Source organism: Trachypithecus francoisi, unplaced genomic scaffold (assembly GCF_009764315.1).
Source record: "Trachypithecus francoisi isolate TF-2019V2 unplaced genomic scaffold, Tfra_2.0 Lachesis_group11, whole genome shotgun sequence".
Classification (NCBI taxonomy): Eukaryota; Metazoa; Chordata; class Mammalia; order Primates; family Cercopithecidae; genus Trachypithecus; species Trachypithecus francoisi.
Window position 1 is genome coordinate 103,516,748 of NW_022681456.1, and position 20,515 is coordinate 103,537,262.

Sequence of the window (20,515 nt, forward strand, 5' to 3'; positions counted from 1 at the left end):
TCAGCCTCCCGGGTAGCTGGGATTGCAGGCATGAGTCACCACGACCAGCTAATTTTGTATTTTTAGTAGAGATGGGGTTTTACCATGTTGGTCAGTCTGATCTCGAACTCCCAGCCTCAGGTGATCCGCCCACCTCGGCTTCCCAAAGTGCTGGGATTACAGGCGTGAGCCACCGTGCCAGGGAAAAACTGCATTTTTTTCCCCATAGCGATAGGGTCTTGCTACATTGCCCAGGCTAACCTCAAACTCCTGGCCCCAAGGGATCCTGCCACCGCAAGTGATCCTGCTGCCTTGGCCTCTCAAAGCACTAGTGTGTCTGGCCTATTTTCTTTATAATAATGCTAGGAATAAGGAACTAAAAAATAAAAGACATCGAAAATGGTCTAGTAGATTCTGGCCTCCCTAGAAAAAAATGAAGGAAATAAAAATGGATCTATGACTTACTCAGTTGTTTTCTTGAATTCTATAAAAAACATTCATCTCTTCACCTTGTTTCACCTGGCCTTTAAATCGTTACTGATAAAACTCCATTTTCACATCAACCCTTCACACTTTCATTCTCTATGAGGGTGCAGTGAGACACGATAAGCTTTGGAGCAGGAGGTGGAGTGGGTGATCATGGATTTAGCAGCTTCTTTGGGATGGTAGAGTATAACATCCAGTATTAAGCATCAGGCTGCGGAATTTTGCTGGGAGGCACCTCCTGTATCAAAGAGGCTTGGACCTACGATTTATCTATGCCTCAACTGGCAACAATGCCAGATTCAGTGGGTCAGCCACAAAGAACAGGCTCTCAGTCTCTCCTCTGTCTCTTGAATCTTTCACCAATGGATGCTTTTGTTTCCCAGCCGTCATAGATATGCCTCAGACTGGTATTTTCTTGCCTTTTAAAAACAGACCCAAAAAATCATGCTCAAAGAATGATGTGCATTAGAAAGGCAATTCAAGCGCAGTAACATTATCAGGGTAAGATGAGGTTGGACAGGGAGTCTGGGGTGTTAGTCTCACAATACTGGGCATTGATCTTGTGAGTGTTTTGGCTCCCAATATGATAATAACATTATTTAGGATTGGGATCATCTTAAATGATCAAATCATTTTAATAAATTACACAGTAAGTTTTCTGTTAAGCTAGAAAAGCAATGTCAGAGCAATATAAACTCCTTTATTTTAAAAAGACCTAAATTTATTTCTAGGCCTCTTGAAAATACCATTTTATATAACTGGAGGTATAATTTTATAAATCTGTTATTGACTGATCATTGGATAATAAAAACTGGCTTTGTGGTACTATCTGTAAAACAGTTTTACAAAGAGTTAGGTCAAATAGAGTTAGGTAATTTTTATTTTTATTTTTTTTTGAGAAGGGGTCTCACAATGCCATTAAGACTGGAGTGCGGTGTCACTATTATGGCTCAATGGCCTCCCAGGTTCAAGTGCTCCTCCAAGGAGCCTCCCATGTTCAAGTGCTCCTCCCACCTCAGCCTCCCCACTAGCTGAGATTTACAGGCATGCGCCACTATGCCCGGTTAATTCTTACATTTTTTGTGGGGATGGGGTTTCACCATGTTGCTCAGGCTGGTCTTGAACTCCTGGGCACAAGTGATGCTCCCTCCTCAGCCTCCCAAAGTGCTGGGATTACAGGCGTGAGCCACTGCACCCAGCTGAAGTAGGTCATTTTTAAAATAATTTATGGAAAATATCCCTTTTGAAATAGCAAGTAGAAAAAAATCTTAGTACAAGATGTTTATCACAGTATTGCTTTTAATAACAAAAAATTGGAAAACAACATAATGTATAATAATAGTAGCTAATATATATTGTTTAGTATGTGTCAGGCACTAGTGTAAGTGCTTTACATGGATTACAGTACTGTTTTTGTATTTTACAGCTGAAGTGCAGAGTAAATTTTGGTATTGTAGAATGAAATACCAAAGAGCCATTAGAAGTTTTTGTGTAGATCTTTCTTTAGGATCACTGAAAAACATACTTTTTTTTTGAGACAGAGTCTCGCTCTTATTGCCCAGGCTGGAGTGCAGTGGTGTGATCTCAGCTCACTGCAATCGTGGCCTCCCGGGTCCAAGCCATTCTCCTGTCTCAGCCTCCCAAGTAGCTGGGAATACAGGTGTCTGCCACCACGTCTGGCTAATTTTTGTATTTTTAGTAGAAACGGGGTTTCACCATGTTGGCCAGGCTGGTCTTGAACTCCCAATCTCAGGTAATCCACCCACCTCGGCCTCCCAAAGTGCTGGGGTTACAGGCATGAGCCACCACGCCCAGCTGAAAAATATACCGTTACGTTTTTTAAAAAACAGATTTTGGAACAGTATGATTTCATTTATGTAAACCTATATACTGTTAAATAAAATTTATAGGAGGCCAGTGCAGTGACTGATTCCTGTAATCCCAGCACTTTGGGAGGCCAACGCAGGAGGATTGCACAAGGCCAGGAGTTTGAGGCCAGCCTGGGCAACATAGTGAGACCTTGTCTCTACAAAAAAATTAAAAACTAAATTTAAAAATAAATAAAATGTGTAGACCATTGGTTTGTTTATTATTTATTTGAGACAGGGTCTTGCTCTGTTGCCCAAGTTGGAGTGCAGTGGCACAACCACAGCTCACTGCAGCCTCAACCTCATGGGCCCCACCTCAACCTGGCTAATTTTTTTCAATTTTGTAGAGACAGGCTTTCCCTGTGTTATCGAGGCTGATCTCAGAACTCCTGGCTCATTCTCCCTCTTCGACCTTACAAAGTGTTGGGATTATAGGTGTGAGCCACCACACCAGCCAAGACCATTGGTTTGAACTGAGCTCCTGCACTAGCCCTGAAACCAAAATGGAATTACTCATGGTGATGTTCCATGATGCCACCAAGTCAGAACCAAGATCTGTATCTGATCTCTGAAAAACCCAGGAGAGAGATGGTAACCGAATCCCCAGACAGGCTGCTTTTAACCAGCATAAGGCAGTGCCCTCTGCTTTAACCTTTACAAGGAAAGTAATCTTTTTATTATTTATTTATTTATTTATTTTGAGACGGGAGTCTCGCTCTGTGGCCCAGGCTGGAGTGCGGTGGCGCGATCTCGGCTCACTGCAAGCTCTGCCTCCCGGGTTCACACTATTCTCCTGCCTCAGTCTCCCGAGTAGCTGGGACTACAGCCGCCCACCCCCACACCCGGCTAATTTTTTTGTATTTTTAGTAGAGACGGGGTTTCACCGTGTTAGCCAGGATGGTCTGGATCTCCTGACCTTGTGATCCACCTGCCTTGGCCTCCCAAAGTTCTGGGATTACAGATGTGAGCCACCATGCCTGGCCCCTGCTTTTTATTTTCTATTTCTGCTTTCCTCAGGTCTTTTCCATCAACAAAGCCACCTCCTCTGCTCAGTTGATTGGATTTTATAGAATGAGATGTTGCCCTATTCTGGAATCACAAATAAAAGTCAATTAGGATCTTTAAACTAAATTTGTTGTAATTTTGTATTTTGACAGTTCATATGTTTTTTTTAAATAGCAATATCCAGAAAGATGTTTATTAAGATGGTAAGTGCTTAAATAGTTTCTCTTTTTGTATTTTTCTATATGATTTGAATTATTAAAGTGACCATATGTCAATTTAATAGAAGCAAAAAATAACATTTAAAGTTTTCAGGTACCATTTTTTAAAAAATAATTTTTATTAATTTTATCAGCAAATGAAACAGAAACATAAGTAAATAAAGCAACTAGCAATTTTAAAAGAAAGGTGACCAGGCATGGTGCTCACGCCTGTAATCCCAGCAATTTAGGAGGCTGAGGTGGGCAGATCACTTAAGGTCAGGAGTTTACGAGCAGCCTGGCCAACATGGTGAAACCACATCTCTATTAAAAATACAAAAATTAGCCAGGCATGGTGCTGCATTTTTGTAATCCCAGCTGCTCAGGACGCTGAGATGGGAAAATTGCTTGAACCCAGTAGGCGGAGCTTGCAGTGAACCAAGATTGCGTCACTGCCCTCAAGCCTGGGCCATAGGATGAGACTCAGTCTCAAAAAGTAAATACATAAATAAATAAAGGTGAAATATCGACTGTTTTCCAAACGTCTTGAATTTACTAAAGCTGTGCTATTACTTCACTACCATTTAAAAATTATTTCTCTTTGTTTTTTTCGGTTTCTCAATATTCCTAAAACAACTTTATTTCTGGAATTTTTTTTTTTTTTTTTTTTTTTTGAGACAGAGCCTTGCTGTGTCTCCCAGGCTGGAGTGCAGTGGTGCAATCTTGGCTCACTGCAACCTCCACTGCCCAGATTCAAGTGATTCTCTTGCCTCAGCCTCCCGAGTAGCTGCGATTACAGGCATGTGCCACCACATCCGGCTAATTTTTGTATTTTTAGTAGTGATGAGGTTTCACCATATTGGCCACATTTGTCTCAAACTCCTGACCTCTTGTGATCTGCCCATCTCAGCCTCCCAAAGTGCTGGGATTACAGGCGTGAGCCACCACGCCTGTCCTATTTCTGTTTTTTAACAAGCGAAACTGAAGTGTCTTCCTTTCATGAAAGCTTATGGGGTGATTTAAATGAGATAAAAGTAGTACATGGTCTTAAAATGGCTCTAGTTAATTCAAGTTGAGCCTCCTTGTTTAGGTAAAACTTCCATTTATTTCAGTCATCTATCTATATCAGTGTTTCCCAAACATCTTAGGAAATCACCTGGGACTCCTGTACAAATAAAAAGGCCACTCTCCACTCAACAGCTACTGAATCAGGCTGTTGGGAGAGATAAGTGACTTTTAAAGTACAGATCACATTTGTGAACTCTGCTGCAGAGCAAGAGCACCCTATTGGAAAGAAATATAATGTATTCCACATTGCAATAGTATAGTGGTTCTAGGTATTTGATAACAAGGCCTTATAACAACTTTTGATTCAGTTGCATTGCTTCCTGGTTTCTGCAATTTCAGCGCACAGGGACAAGTTTTGAGATTGTTATGGATGCCTCCCTCTACCTCTGCCTTCCAGTTTCTACCATTTCTTTTTAAAATACTTGGCTCCAAGAAATTATCCATTTCCAGACTTTATGCAATCTCCAAAAGAAAGTTTAAAAAAGTTTAAAGCATGCTTTTACATTGAGACTTGTAGGTCCTTTGTTTGTTTGTTTTTTGTTTCTTAATAGCAGCAGCCCCTGCCGGGCTTTATTTATTTATTTATTTATTTATTTATTTAGTAGAGACCCTGTCTCCCTATGTTGCCCAGGCTGGTCTCGAACTCCTAGGCTCAAACAATCCTCCTGCCTCAGCCTCCCTACAGTGCTGGGATTATAGGCATTAGTCACCCTACCTGGCCAAGACTTGTAGATCCTTTAAAATGAAACTTTGATCTTTATTTAAATATAACCTGACAGCAAAAGGGTTAAACAACTGTGACTCATTCCATTATCCCTCAAAGGAACACGAGAATGTCAAGGAATCATATAACACACAAAAGAACGTATATTTAATATGACTCAAAGACTTAAAGATCATAAGATTAGAGAGTAGACCTTCCTGTTTATGTCTCAAGGGCATTTTCTAAGAGAAATCACTATGGAATCTCATAAAATATTGAGAGTAATTTTTTGTTACTCATCCTTTCTCTTCCTTCCTTTGCCATTATAAAACCTCTCTTCCCTATCCCTTCGATCAGATGGAATCGTCTGAGTCTTTGCAGGTAAGCAAATGAAATTTGCTTCTATAAGAAGTTCATTAGAATGAAATATTTATCATTTTGTGTATTCTATGTGGCTTAGGCAAGGTTAGGAGTCAGTGCATAATATAATTTTTGCTCAGAAGAAAATGAAGTGTTTCATATTTAAAGCTATTCAGTCTTAACTACTTTCCTTTTCATTATCAATTATTATATGTTTCTAAAAATAAAAAGATGTGTAACAACTAGACTGACTATTATTAGGAAACAAGTGAAGAGATGAATGTTCAAAGAATGCTAATGATTTTTGTGTCAAGAAGGTGAATGAGTCATTGTATAAAAAGGTATAAAAGAAATACAGATCACAGATTAGAAAGTTTCTCTTTTTTAAAAGAAACAGTAGAGTGCTTTGTGCCAAAAGCTGATTATCACTAATGCTTCATATAAAATTGGATAGGAGAAAGCCACAGTTTTATGCTTTGAACTAATTTGTCACCTTGGATGTCACAGGATATGAAACCCATAACTTTCACAAAAGCAAGAGTTCATTTTCACTGCCTTTCCAAATGTTTGGGCATTGCAATTGAAATGATTTCATTACTATTTAGAAATTTAAAACATTTCACCATTTTCCTAGTGTTTTCTGTTTGTTTGGTTTGGTTTTTCTGAGACAGGGTCTCGCTGTGTCACCCAGGCTGGAGTACAGTAGTGTCATCTCGGCTCACTGCAATGTCTACCTCCCAGGCTCAAGCAATCTCCCACCTCAGCCTCCCCAAGTGTTGAGATGACAGGTGTGAGCCACTGTGCTTGGCCAAGGTTTTTTTTAAGTCAGAGTGAAAACCCAAACCAGTGCAAAAAAATTTTTTTAGTGAATCTGAATGTCAGAACTTAAATTCAAAGAAATATAGGTGATTCTTTAAAAAACAATCTGCAGTTACAAGTTCTTTAAAAATCAAACAGAAGTGCCCTCACAAAATCATGTCTTGTTTATGATGAAATGGATACTTCCTTGATCTGACGTCAAGTGACTTAACTTATTGTTTCCCTCAGAAAGCCTCTTGACTAAGGTTTCCACTTGTCTTTATATTTACTTAGCAAAAGGTGTCTGTGACTACTCACTTTCAGAGAAAAGAAAAGCAGAAAAGAGAATGCACGTCTTAAGATGCTAAGGGACAGGGGATTGAAATAGCCTGGAAAGTGTTCAGAAAGAATGCCAGCAAATCAAATGTTCACCTGAGGCCCGGGAAGAAAGAAAAGAAAAATCAATATGCAGTCAAAGAGTGGTCTTATTTTTCTAGAAAGTGACTCTCCAGAAAAGCTCCAAGGAAGCTCTCCCTTAACACCTCTGACATTCCAGAGACTGTCCTAAACTCCGGTATTCAGCTTCTGTCTGGGAATCAGACTTATCTTCGAGTCTTCCTTCATACGGGAACAATGCATGTGGCAGTGGTAGCAGTTAACGTGATATTGCTCCTAAGCATGGGGTGGACATCAGACTCTCTCTGCTCACCCACAGTTTTTTACAGAGACTGCTGGATCCATCGCTTCCCAGGTCTTCTAATCGATCTGGAGGAGTCTCAGAAGCTGGGAGCCCAGTTCTTGAAGTATTATTCTGAAAGCACTGGCCAGAAGTGCAGTAGGAGCTGCTGTCTTCGGAAGGATGGTAAGTATTCATGATATGCTTGGGCAAAAATAAGACGAAACTTCCAAGGATGAAGCCCTAAGTGAGGAGTCCTAGGCAGAGGCCAGTGAACAGTTGTAAAGGACTAGAGAAGATGCCCTGGGGTGTGGGAGAGAGAGGGAGAGGAAAGAGAGCCATTGAAACTGATTTCCCAGTCTGGGCCAGAGCAGGCTCTATTTATATATCTAATAATGACCCAGAATTCAACAGAACCTACAGGAAACAGAATCCTCTTTTCTTCACCAAAATGCTAAATGAAAATATTTCCCCCAAGGTTAATTTACAATATTTTTACAGCTCAAAATATATATGATTTTTAAAATACTTATTTCTCATTTTATTTTAAATTTTTAGAGGCAGAGTCTCTCTATGTTGCCTAGGCTGGTCTCGAACTCCTGGACTTAAGCGGTCCTTCTGTCTCAGCCTCCCAAAGTGCTGGGATTACAGATGTGAACTACTGCATCCAGTCAAATATTTATTATAATTTCCCTTTCAAAGTACATTTTGGTGATACTAGTATCATATCAAATTTTTTTGTGCTCAGCCAGGTGCGGTGGCTCATGCCTGTAATCTCAGAATTTGGGGAGGCCAAGGTGGGTGGATCACCTGAGGTCAGGAGTTGGAGACCAACCTGGCCAACATGGTGAAACCCCCTCTCTACTAGAAATACAAAAATTAGCCAGCGGTGGTGGCAGGTGCCTGTAATCCCAGCTACTCGGGAGACTGAGTCAGTAGAATTGCTTGAACCCGGGAGGCAGAGGTTGCAGTGAGCCAAGATCGCACCAGTGCACTCCAGCCTGGGCAACAGAGCAAGACTCCTGTCTCAAAATAAATAAATAAATAATAAAAAGATTACTTTCCTTGTAAAGGTTAAAGCATTGGGCACTGCCTTATGCTGGTGTGACTCTGTCACTCACACACACACACACACACACACACACACACAATGTGCTGACTTGGGTTTACCAAACGTGGAATGTATTAAAAAAGAATTTAGAGTGTGATTCATGTTTTGAAAGAAATAGGGAGATATATGTCAAATACCCACCCCAAAATCATATTTCCAAATATTCCTCATAAATGTTTTGTCTGTCATATAGAATCTGCATGTAGACTTCATCCATATAATATGATCAAGACCTGCAATTAGGAATGTTTATTTTATTATTGCAGGATTTCAAGTTATAATTGCCAAAAGACTTCTTTCATTTCTTTTTCATTTTTCCAAGATTTTAAAGCTACTTGAAAAGAAACAGCAAAAGCAGCACAGCACTTTAAAATAATTCCCTTGGTTGTTTCACACTTCTTTCCATGGCTTCCTATCAACTTGTTAACTTCCAATGCCTCTTGCCCAATTATGTAAGATTTTTGTGTATGTAAGACTATTATGTAAGATTTTTGAGATGAAAATTGGAGCTACAATAATTAATTTAATAGGAGGAAATCTTTTTGAAAAGATAGCCAATCCAGATTTCCACCTTCCAGATGCTTCTAACTCCCGTAAGTCCTCACTGAGAGGAGATGGTGGAGAGGCAGTACATTTTTTTGAATTTTCCCTTAGCATGGATTTACCTGACTCCACAGCAGAGAAGCTCTGGCCTTTGGACTGTCAGGGATACTGTAAGCATATAGGGCAATCCCATGATTTTAGAGCCCGTATAACTTCCCAGTTGTGGCTTTCTTCCTTCAGAACGAGAAAAAACAGGAAGGCACATGCCAGTTATTAGCTGGAAGCCATAACTTTAAAATGCCACAATCCTGCTCAGAGCTGGGATGCTGAAATGTATACAAGGAATGTAAAACACGTTTCAAAATTGTCCTCTACAGAATCAACTACTTTCTCATCAGAAATTTAAAAGTCTTAAGTTTGAATAGTTTTTCTTTCCCTTAAACTTTACAGCACAGTTCTCAGGGAATGTATTTGTAATGTGTAATGTATTAGCAATGTATTATTAACTAACTTTTGTCTTATTCTTTCTCCTGGAAAAATAGAGTGCAGCAACATGAGGATGTCCTAGAAGTAACGATGGAGATGTAACTCCTCACAGTTCACCTTACCCAAAAGCAGTACAGGTTCTGCAAGCAGCAGATCCACAGCTTTAGGCATGCTTTGAGATCTGGTGATCAGACGCTAGCCCTCTGTAATCTTATTTTATTAAAGAAGTTGATACCTTGGCAGGTAGCTCATGCCTGTAATCTCAGCACTTTGGGAGGCTGAGGCAGGCAGATCACTTGAGGTTAGGAGTTTGAGAGCAGCCTGGACAACATGGTGAAATCCGTCTCTACCAAAAATACAAAAATTAAGTAGGTGTGTTAGTGCACCCCTGTAATCCCAGCTACTCAGGAGGCTGAGGCAGGAGAATGACTTGAACCCAGGAGGCAGAAGTTGCATTGAGCCAAGATTGCACCACTTCGCTCCAGTCTGGGTGACTGAAAAAAAAAAGTTGATACCTTTTGGCCAATGGATATTTCATATCACATGGTCTCTACTGCACTGTAGCAGAAGTAAAATCTATGTTGCACTTTTGTGAGGGTAGACTGAAGATTTGCATTACACAAATCTGTTTCAGATTTTCCAGAAGTAAGGAAATTTTTTTCTTTTTAAGTCTTCTCGTCCTCTGTCAGAAAACATTTTCTTTTTCTTCTTCTTCTTCTGTTTTTTTTTTTTTTTTTTTGAGACAGAGTCTTATTCTTTTGCCCAGGCCAGAGTGCAGTGGCGCGATATCAGCTCACTGCAACCTCCGCCTCCTGGGTTCAAGTGATTCTCATGCCTCAGCCTCCTGAGTAGCTGGGGTTACAGGTGTGTGCCAACACGCCCTGCCAATATTTGTAATTGTTTTTTTAGTAGAGACGATGTTTTGTCATGTTGGCCAAGCTGGTATCGAACTCCTGACCTCAAGTGATCCGCCACCTTAACCTCCCAAAGCGCTGAGATTACAGGTGTGAGCCACTGCGCCTGGCCAGAGAGCATGTTTTAAAAAGCAAATTTGCTTAGAGAAGGAAAGACAGCATGAGCCAGTAGTGTGTCCCCACCTGTTAGAATTCTACCTGCTAGCATCCCTGCCTGTCCAGTCCCTGCCTCTTTAAATGACACTGATTAGTCATTTAATCAGAATGACTTGGATGTGGTTTTGCATCTGGGGAGAGTGCACACCTGCAGTCAGGGCAAGGTGATGCTCACACAGCCTGTGGCCTTTCCACCATCTGGGCCGTTCAGGTATTACTCTTTTGCCCTTCCCACTACTCCCTCTTCTTCTTTACAGCATTTGTCCTTGTATTTTCCTATTTCTTTCTCTGGTGACCCCCAGCCCTTTAGTATTCTGAGAGGACACTGTGCCTAGAAACCTGATGTACAAATCCCCCGGGTTTTTTGTTTTGTTTTGGAGATGGAGTTTCGCTCTTGTTGCCCAGGCTGGAGTGCAATGGCGTGATCTTGGCTCACTGAAACCTCCACCTCCCGGGTTCAAGCGATTCTCCTGCCTCAGCCTCCTGAGTAACTGGGGTTACAGGAATGCGCCACCACGCCTGGCTAATTTTGTGTTTTTAGTAGAGACGGGGTTTCTCTATGTTGGTCAGGCTGGTCTCGAACTCCTGACCTCAGGTGATCTGCCCCACTAGGCCTCCCAAAGTGGTGGGGTTACAGGGATGAGCCACCACGCCGGGCCCCCAGAGGTTTTTGTAGCTAATCTAACTTTTCATGAACACAAAATTCTGGGACCAGGAAATAATGAATGATTCCAAATATCCTGTGTGAGATGGAAAGTATGAAAGATTACTTCGAGAAAATCTGTATTTTCTTTAAAAAGGCATTTTCTGGCTGGGTGGGATGGCTCCTCCCTGTAATTCCAGCTTTGCGGGAGGCAGATGGCTTGAGCTCCGGAGTTTGAGACAAGTCTGGGCAACATGGTGAAACCCTGCCTCTACAAAAAATACAAAAATTAGCCCAGCATGGTGATGTGGGCCTCTAGTCCCAGCTATTTGGGAGACTGATGTGGAAGGATTGCTTGGACCCGGAAGGTCTAGGCTGCACTGAGCTGTAATCGCACCACTGCACTCCAGCCTGAGTGACAGAGCGAGATCTTGTCTCAAAAAATTTTTTTTAAAAAGTATTTTCCATATTCACAGAAGCAGTTACAATAGTTTATAAATGTTCTGCAAAATGTCTGCACATTGCCCTGAAAAATACTGTTAATCCAGTATTCCTGAAACAAATATAAGTTACTCAGAGTTCATGAAACTGGTGGAAATTTAGACCATCCACAGATACACTTTGCTTGTTTCCCTTTCAGTTTCCTGTAACCTGGCTGTCTTCTACCATGATCCTATTCATGACAATATCAACTGCCTCCATGTTCACTGCCCAACACTGGAGAGCTGCATATTAGAGCCTGGAAGCAGTGCCATTTTGTACAACATAACAGATGGTAATGATTACGTATTTCAAGACTTTTAAAGAATGCTGGCAATACTCTAGTAGAGGCATATAGCTGAGAACTGGCTGGCAACAGTCATATGTGAGTCCCTAGAATCATTATTTTCCAGTGAACTTTGGAAAAATTTTGCATATCTAGGACGGAAAACTGAAAGACAATTCTCTTTAGTTTAATGTGTTCAGCAATTAGTTCACTCCAGATTAGAAATCATACATGATTGAACAAGAACTTACCCACTGTATTTCATGAATCTCAAGAACTCTTAGCAAAGCTAAAGGAAGTGTTTCTCGGCCAGGCACAGTGGCTCATGCCTGTTATCCCAGCACTTTGGGAGGCCAAGGAGGGCAGATCACGAGGTCAGGAGATCGAGACCATCCTGGCCAACATGGTGAAACCCTGTCTCTACCAAAAATACAAAAATTAGCTGTGCGTGGTGGCATGTGCCTGTAATCCCAGCTACTCAGGAGACTGAGGCAGGAGAATCACTTGAACCTGGGAGATGGAGGTTTCGGTTAGCTGAGATCGCACCACTGCACTCCAGCCCGGTAACAGAGCAAGACTCCGTCTCGGAAAAAAAAAAAAAAAAAAAAAGAAGCGTTTCTCCTGCAGTGGCTGAGGGTGCCACTAGGAGATAAAGAACATGCTAAATGGCAGTTCTGAGGGCCAATGGACACTGCATACAGGATTCTGAAAAGAGGGATGTCATGTTCAGGGAAACTTACCACCGTGTGCTAACATACATTAGCATATCATTGGTCCCAAGATAACCAGTGTATTTTATTTTAGAAATATAAGTGTTTTGTGCCCATTTATGTAATCTCAGGGTGTAAATCAGTGACCATAAAAGAAGAGATTTTTGCCATCAAAATGGAAAGGAGATAAATTTCTTATCAATTTGTATGTATTGAACACCCGATGCTCCAGGCTAGAATCAACACTGTGGAAGATCGCAGCCATATCTCTGCCCTCAAGCTCCTTTATAATCTAGTAGATGTGACAGATCTTACAATTAGTGTTAAGACACAACTAAATACAGAAATGTGTGAAGCCATCTCAGTGCAAAGTTTCAAAGAAGGGGAGGCTAGTGAAAGTCAGTGTATTCAGAGGAGGTTCATGGAAGAAGGCAGGCAGAAGAAGATGAGTTCTATATTATGCCACAGGAGAGTAAGCAAACAGGTCTGGACACAATAAGGAGACATGTAATTGCAATGAAAATATGGCTAAGATAAGGTAGGGACAGGTATCATAAGGGCCATGGACAGAGTAGAGTTTTGGTTTGACTTTGTCTGAAACAGACAACAAGGGCATTTAATGAAAAAACATGTGAAGTGATATCTATTTGTCCTAGTCCACACTTATATGCAGGTACAGATTAGAAAATCTAGTCAGGGAAGCATTAAAGTCTGCACAAAGTGACTGTAATTGAAATGAAGAGAAGGGATAATTACCAGAGCATTGGGAAGGTTGAATAAGGACTTAGTCACCTTTTTAATGAAAGGAAATGAAGTGAGTGGAGTCAAAATCACTTTGCAGGCCCAAGTGCAGTGACTCACGCCTGTAATTCCAGCACTTTGGGAGGCTGAGGCAGGAGGATTGCTTGAGCCCAGGAATTCGAGACCAACCTGAACAACATAGAGAGACCCCCATCTCTACAAAAAAAAATTAGCCAGGCAAGGTGGTGTGTGCCTGTGGTTAGTCCCAGGTACTCATGAGGCTGAGGTGGAAGGATCACTTGGGCCCAGGAGCTCAAGGTTACAGTTAGTTATGATTGCACGATCACACTCCAGCCTGACTGACAGCTGTCTCTTAAAAAAAAAAAAATCACCTTACAGTGCAGATTTCAGTGTGGGTGATGGAAGAATGATGATGCCAATGAAGGAGACAAGGGGGCAGAGGTAATAATTTTGGCTTTGGGCATATTAGGAGATGATGTAAGAGGTCCAGATGGAAACCTCCAATAGAAGAGTGGATAAATGAGATCAGAACTCAAAAAAGGGGAAAACATAGTGATATGGGTTTCAATGCCATTGATGTAGTGGTGCCAATTGAGCATGATCTCTGTGTGTGTGTTGGAGGGGAGGGGGTGGTGAAGAGAAAATATATCTGAAAACCAAGGACTGAAGATTATGGAAACCACACAAGTAGTGAGATTGTACAAGAGAACCAGCAAAAGAAAGTAAAAATGAGAGGCAGTGGGGGAAAATGCCAAGGGGGTCCAAGGTCCAGGGAGTCATGGGAGAAGAATTCAAGAAGGTGGCTGGTAGCATCAAGGACAAGAGAGAAGCCAAAGCAAGGTGACGTGAGTGATCAGGAAGTAAGGAAACAATTGACTACCTCAGAAGCAATGGATGCTGGCATGTTTGCGGGGAGAGAGGGAGGGGGAGAGAGAGACAGAGAGAGAGAGAGAAGTCACCAGCAGGGACCACTGGAAAGCTGTTGACAGTTTTTTCTCTTCTCCTATAAAGACAAAGCAGTGGCGGGCGCGGTGGCTCAAGCCTGTAATCCCAGCACTTTGGGAGGCCGAGACGGGCGGATCACGAGGTCAGGAGATCGAGACCATCCTGGCTAACACGGTGAAACCCCGTCTCTACTAAAAAAAATACAAAAAATAGCCGGGCGAGGTGGCGGGCGCCTGTAGTCCCAGCTACTCGGGAGGCTGAGGCAGGAGAATGGCGTAAACCCGGGAGGCGGAGCTTGCAGTGAGCTGAGATCGGCCACTGCACTCCAGCCCGGGCTAGAGCGAGACTCCGTCTCAAAAAAAAAAAAAAAAAAAAAAAAAAAAAAAAGACAAGCAGTATCTGTTCATGTCTGAAGTTAGAGGGAAAGGAGTTAGTATACAAGGGAGAAAATACCAAAGACAAAGCAAGACCCTCAGAGGTCGAAAAGGGATGAGACTTAAGGCTTTGCTCATGATTTTGCTTATAGTCACCCTTCTCAGGCCCTATTTTGCTTAACTTGATTTAAAGATGCTATATTGCTGGGTGCAGTGGCTCCTGCCTATAATCCCAGTACTTTGGGAGGCTGAGGCAGGTGGATCGCTTTAGCTAACAAGTTCGAGACCAGTCTGGGCAACATGGCGAAACTCCATCTCTACAAAAAAAAAAAAAAAAAAAAAAATTAGCTGGCTGTGGTGGCGCACACCTGTAATCCCAGTTACTCAGGAGACTGAAGTGAGAGGACTGCTTGAACCCGGGAAGCAGAGGTTGCAGTGAGCCGAGACCGCACCACTGCACTCCAGCCTGGGTGATAGGGCAAGACCCTGTCTCAAAAAAAAAAATAAATAAATAAATAACAAACGCTATATTGTCTCTCAAATGGTTACTGTTTCTACAGCTCTCAAAGTAACATTCACTATTGTACAAAAACCCTGACAGACATAAAGCCTTCCCCTTGGGTGTAGTCAAATTTGCTCATTTAAAAAAAAGAGTTTTAGAAAGTTAAGATAAATTCAAATGTAGCCAGTATGTTTGGAAACCTTTGAGAAGAATGTGGTAGTAGAACGTGAATTTAGCTTTGTTCAGTAACTCATAGTGGCAAAAGCCAATCCCTTCTCCAAACTGTGCTTTAAGGTTTTTGCTTTGAAAGTAAAAATAAAATGAATGATGCCTTATTTATTTTTCAGGTATAGATCCAGATTTGCTGGTTTTTGAACAGTCTTCCACATATCTAAATACTCGTTCTTCATCCAAGAGATGGGACAGACTAAGGATTCTAAAAGCTATGAATTTAGATAAACAAACCACCATGATAAATGGTGTGCTGCCATCCACAGAGGCTCCATCCTCAACCACGCATCAAGATTTGGTTGTAAACACAAACAGTACCAGTTATTCTAAGGAATTAACCACAGATTTTTGGGCAAGATTTACTTCCCTGAATGACTCCATTACCACAAAGATAAATATGGTGTCACCAAATACTGATTTCATCAGCAATCCAGATAATAAGACTATTTCTCCTTTCTTTGTACCCATAGACACAAAACTTTCTCATATGCCTATTCCACCCCTACTCAACAGGAGCAATCAATTACTGAATAAAACCAAAGGATACAATAGCAGAAACCACACGTCTGCGAATGAAGATGAGGTATCTGTGACTTCAAAGACTTGGCTGGTTTCTGTGGCCCTTTGTACCTCTGTCATCTTTCTTGGCTATTGTATAGTCATCCTGGCATCTGGATGCTGTGGAAAGCAGCAGGGCCACTATAAACTAAGACAGAGAAAATCAGGATCCTAGCAAATTAAAAATCGTAACCATATGAAGGAGAACTCTTCATAGTAAAAGCTGTAGCAAGATTATATGCTTTAAAGGATATCATTTTTAGTTTTGTATAAGAAAGGGCAGTTTAGTGAAAAAAAAAATTGGGCTGGGCATGATGGTTCATACCTGTAATCCCAACACTTTGGGAGGCCAAGGCAGAAGAATTGTTGAGCCCAGGAGTTGGAGACCAGCCTGGGCAACATAGTGAGACCCTGTCTCTATAAAATACAAAATAAAAAAAATAGCACATGGGGCAACATGATGCACCTGTGGTCCCAGCTACTCAGGAGGCTGAGGTGAGAGGACTGCTGCCGCAGTGAGCAGTGATTGCACCACTGCACTCCAGCCTGGGCAACAGAGCCAGACCCTGTCTCAAAAGAAAAAATAGGATGCGCACTCCTACCAATCTGTGGGAAAAAAAAAAAGGCTAATGCTTGATAAACATAACTGCTTTTTTTGTTGTTATTTCTATTTTTTGAGTAGTGTTCCCTCTGCCAGAGTTGCAAAATTCTGATCCTTACAGTTGTTACTGAGTGAGACACACTGTTTGAGTGCTTTAGGGGCATGAACTCACTGAATCCTTCCAACCCTGAGAGGTGGGTATACTGCTGTTAACCATGATACTATTATCACATTTTACAGACGAGGCAACTGAGGTGAAGAGAGGTTAAGCATCTTCCCTAAAGACACACAGTATTAAGTAGTGAAGTCAGGACTTAATTAAACACAGGCAGTCTGGTTCAAGTCCATGTTCAAAATCACTGTTAGATTAAAAGTGTATGTTTTCCCAAAAAGTACAAAAAAGAAACAATACCAGGAAGAAAACACCACAGTATCATCATATTTGCCTCCCAGTCAAGGTCAAATTATTGTCACGTATAGTAATACGATCATGTAGTAATTTGAGCAAAATAACACAGTTACTAACAGTTACTAATGCATAAGCAAATGCTTCCTGACCTTAATCTAGCTTTCTACTTTCAATTGATTAATCCTTCTCAATTCCAACCCATCTTTACCTTCCTTTCAGTAATTGTGCTACGGAGCTCTTTGAGCTTTTTGTGTTGATTTCTGTTGAATAAAGCTTGAGAGTTTTAGTTTTAGTTACATCCCTCACTTGTATACATTTGTTTTCCTAGGTGTAAAGATTAGCTCTGGGTGTCTCAGTTCTGTCCAAATCTTACACCAGATTTACCCCCTAAATCTTAGAAGAATTTTAAGTGTGGAATACTGTAGTTCAAGTCTCTAATAAACTTAAGCTTTTTAGGCCCCTCTTCTCATTCCCGAAACCTGTTTTTAATGTGAGAACAGATTATTAAAAGACAGCTAATAAGCATAAGTAATAAATGAGGGGCTGGGCACGGTGGCTCACGCCTGTAATCTCAGCACTTTGGGAGGCTGAGGTGGGAGGATCACCTGAGGTCAGAAGTTCGAGATCAGCCTGGCCAACATGGCAAAAACCTGTCTCTACTAAAAATACAAAAATTTGCCGGGCATGGGTGGCACGTGCCTGTAATCCCAGCTACTTGGGAGGATGAGGTAGGAGAATCACTTGAACCTGGGAGGTAGAGGTTGCAATGAGCTGAGATTGCGCCACTGCACTGCAGCCTGGGCAACAGTGAGACTCTGTTGAAAAAAAAAAAAAAAGAATAAATAAGGAGAAATCCTATTTATAACACTTATAAAATAGTACTGTTCCCTCGTATGTTAAAACAAATTGCCCATGGGTACACTAAATGTCCAGATTTTACCACTACACAATACATCCATGTAACACAACTGCACTTGTACCCCTAAATCCATAAAAATAAAACATTTGATTTCAAAAGAAAAAGAAAACTCAAATTTTTCTAAGTCCAGTGGCTTATGATATATTTCCTTTTCTTTCCCTGGTATTAATACTGGGTAGAAAAAGAGAATGACTCTTTCTTTTAATAGAAAAGAAAAATATAAAATCTCTTGCAGCTGAATACTAACCACAATTAAAAGTCTGATTTTAAAATTTAATCAAAAGGCCAGGCATGATGGCTCATACCTATAATCCAAGCACTATGGGAGGCTGAGGCAGGAGGATCGCTTGAACCTAGGAGCTTGAGACCAGCCTGAGCAACATAGCAAGAACCCGTCTCTACAAAAAATACAAAAATTGGCTGGGTGCAGTGGCTCACACCTGTAATCCCAGCACTTTGGGAGGCCGAGGTGGGTGGATCACCTGAGGTCAGGAGATGGAGACCATCCTGGCCAACACAGTGAAATCCCCTCTCTACTAAAAATACAAAAAACTAGCCGGGCGTGGTGGCACATGCCTGTAGTCCCAGTTACTCGGGAGGCCGAGGCAGGAGAATCCCTTGAACCCGGGAGGTGGAGGTTGCAGTGAGCTGAGATCACACTACTGCACTCCAGCCTGGATGACAGAGTGAGACTCCATCTCAAAAAAAAAAAAAGAAAAAGAAAAAGAAAAAGAAAAAAAAAAAAAATTAGCTGGGTGTGGTGGTGTGTCCCTGTAGTTTCAGCTACTTGGGAGGCTGTGGTGGGAGGATCACTTGAGCTCTGGAGGTCAAGGCTGCAGTGAGCCATGAATGTGCCACCTCACTCTAGCCTGGGCAACAGTGACGCCTTGTCTTAAATAAATAAATAATCAATTAAAAAATTAGCCAGGCATTGTGGCACACACCTGTAGTCCCAGCTACTTGGAGGGCTGCATTGGGAGGATTGCTTGAGCCTGGGAGGTTGAGGCTGCCCAGGAGGCAGAGGTTGCAGTGAGCCAAGATCATGCCTCAGCACTTCAGCCTGGGCAACAGAGTAAGACTCTGTCTTTAAAAAAAAAAAAAAAAAAAAATCAATTTACCTTAAGTTGTAATAATTCATAAAATTGTTATAAATTTCTTTAATTTCTTCCCTAACACATTAGGGGGAAAAAAAATGCAATTTTTTTTTTTTTTTTTTGAGATGGAGTCTTGCTCGTTACCCAGGTTGGAGTGCAATGGCGCGATCTCGGCTCACCGCAACCTCTGCCTCCCGGGTTCAAGTGATTCTCCTGCCTCATCCTTCCGAGTAGCTGGGATTACAGGCACCCGTCACCATGCCCAGCTAATTTCTGTATTTTTAGTAGAGACGGGTTTTCACCATGTTGGCCAGGCTGGCCTCAAACTCCTGACCTCATGATCCACCCACCTTGGCCTCCCAAAGTGTTGGGATTACAGGCGTGAGCCACTGCGCCTGGCCAAACCCACGCTATTTGAAGCAGGGGGTGGTGGCGGGGGGGGCAAGATTTAAATTATCCTAACATTATATTTACAGAAATAATTTAGTAAGTTGTCTTTATACATTTTTGTACATACATTTAGAAAGTCATTACTTTTTTTTTTTTTTTTTGAGAGAAGTCTCGCTCTCGTCCCCCAGGTTTGAGTGCAGTGGCTTGACCTTGGCTCACTGCAACCTCCACCTCCCAGGTTCAAACGATTCTCCTGCCTCTGCCTCCCAAGTAGCTGGGATTAAGGTGCCTGCCACCACACCCAGCTAATTTTTGTATTTTTTAGTAGAGACAGGGTTTCACCATGTTGGCCAGGCTGGTCTCGAACTCCTGACCTCAGGTGATCCACCTGCCTTGGTCTCCCAAAGTGCTGGGATTACAGGCATAAGCCACTGCCGAAAATCATTACTTTTAAGTATATGTGAATTGCTTAGAGGTTTTCCAATAGACTAGGGCTGCTAGAATTAAAAAGGTTTTTTTCCCCCTTGGGGCTTCTCAGAATTTTACTCATTCCTTAAAGCTGATAATTTCATATAAATAAATGATCTTAATTTGGGAAAAGCATATTTACCTTCTAAGAAAAGAAACAAATTCCTTTTCCTCTTCAGCGCTTTTGACCATTAGATAAATTGAGTAAATTTGGACTGGAAAGACAACAGACCAGAATCATTTAAGAAGCAAAACTGAGACTAGAAACTACTTTCTTACTGGAAGCCAGAGACAAAAGAGAACTTCTGAATAAAATTTTAAATTTTATTAAGAAACAATCAGACCAACCCAGGCAACATAGCAAGACCCCATCTCCACAAAAACAAAAAATTAACCAGGCGTGGTGGCATGCTACTTGGGAGGTTAGGAGTAGCTGGAGGTCCCAGCTACTTGGGAGGTTGAGGTGGGAGGATCGGTTGAGCCCAGGAGGTTGAGGCTGCAGTGAGCCATGAATGTGCCACTGCACTCCAGACTCCAGCCTGGGCTGTAACAGAGCAGACTCTGTCTCAAAAAAAAAAAAAAAAGTGACAACGTTGGGAAGATTTCATGGTTACTTCCTAGGTGGGTGTCACAACCTTAGCCTTAGTTATTGACTGGACCCCAGGGTCCAGTTTGTTTGTTCTTTTTCTTTTTTTCCCTTTTCCTTTTCTTTTTCTTTTTTGGAGACAAGTTCTTGTTCTGCCACCCAGGCTCGAGTGCAGTAGTGTGATCATAGTTCACTGCAGCCTTGAAC

The 20,515-nt window shown here is 41.7% G+C and overlaps 1 protein-coding gene across 1 annotated transcript; it reads left to right on the forward strand.

Moving 5' to 3' along the window:
* Positions 1-6,577: 6,577 nt before the first annotated feature.
* On the forward strand, positions 6,578-16,220 carry MANSC4 (MANSC domain containing 4). Its single transcript, XM_033222565.1, has 3 exons — positions 6,578-7,326; positions 11,634-11,768; positions 15,400-16,220. The coding sequence occupies exons 1-3, from the start codon at positions 7,098-7,100 to the stop codon at positions 16,014-16,016; spliced, it is 981 nt and encodes a 326-aa protein (XP_033078456.1). The 5' UTR covers positions 6,578-7,097; the 3' UTR covers positions 16,017-16,220.
* Positions 16,221-20,515: the final 4,295 nt, after the last annotated feature.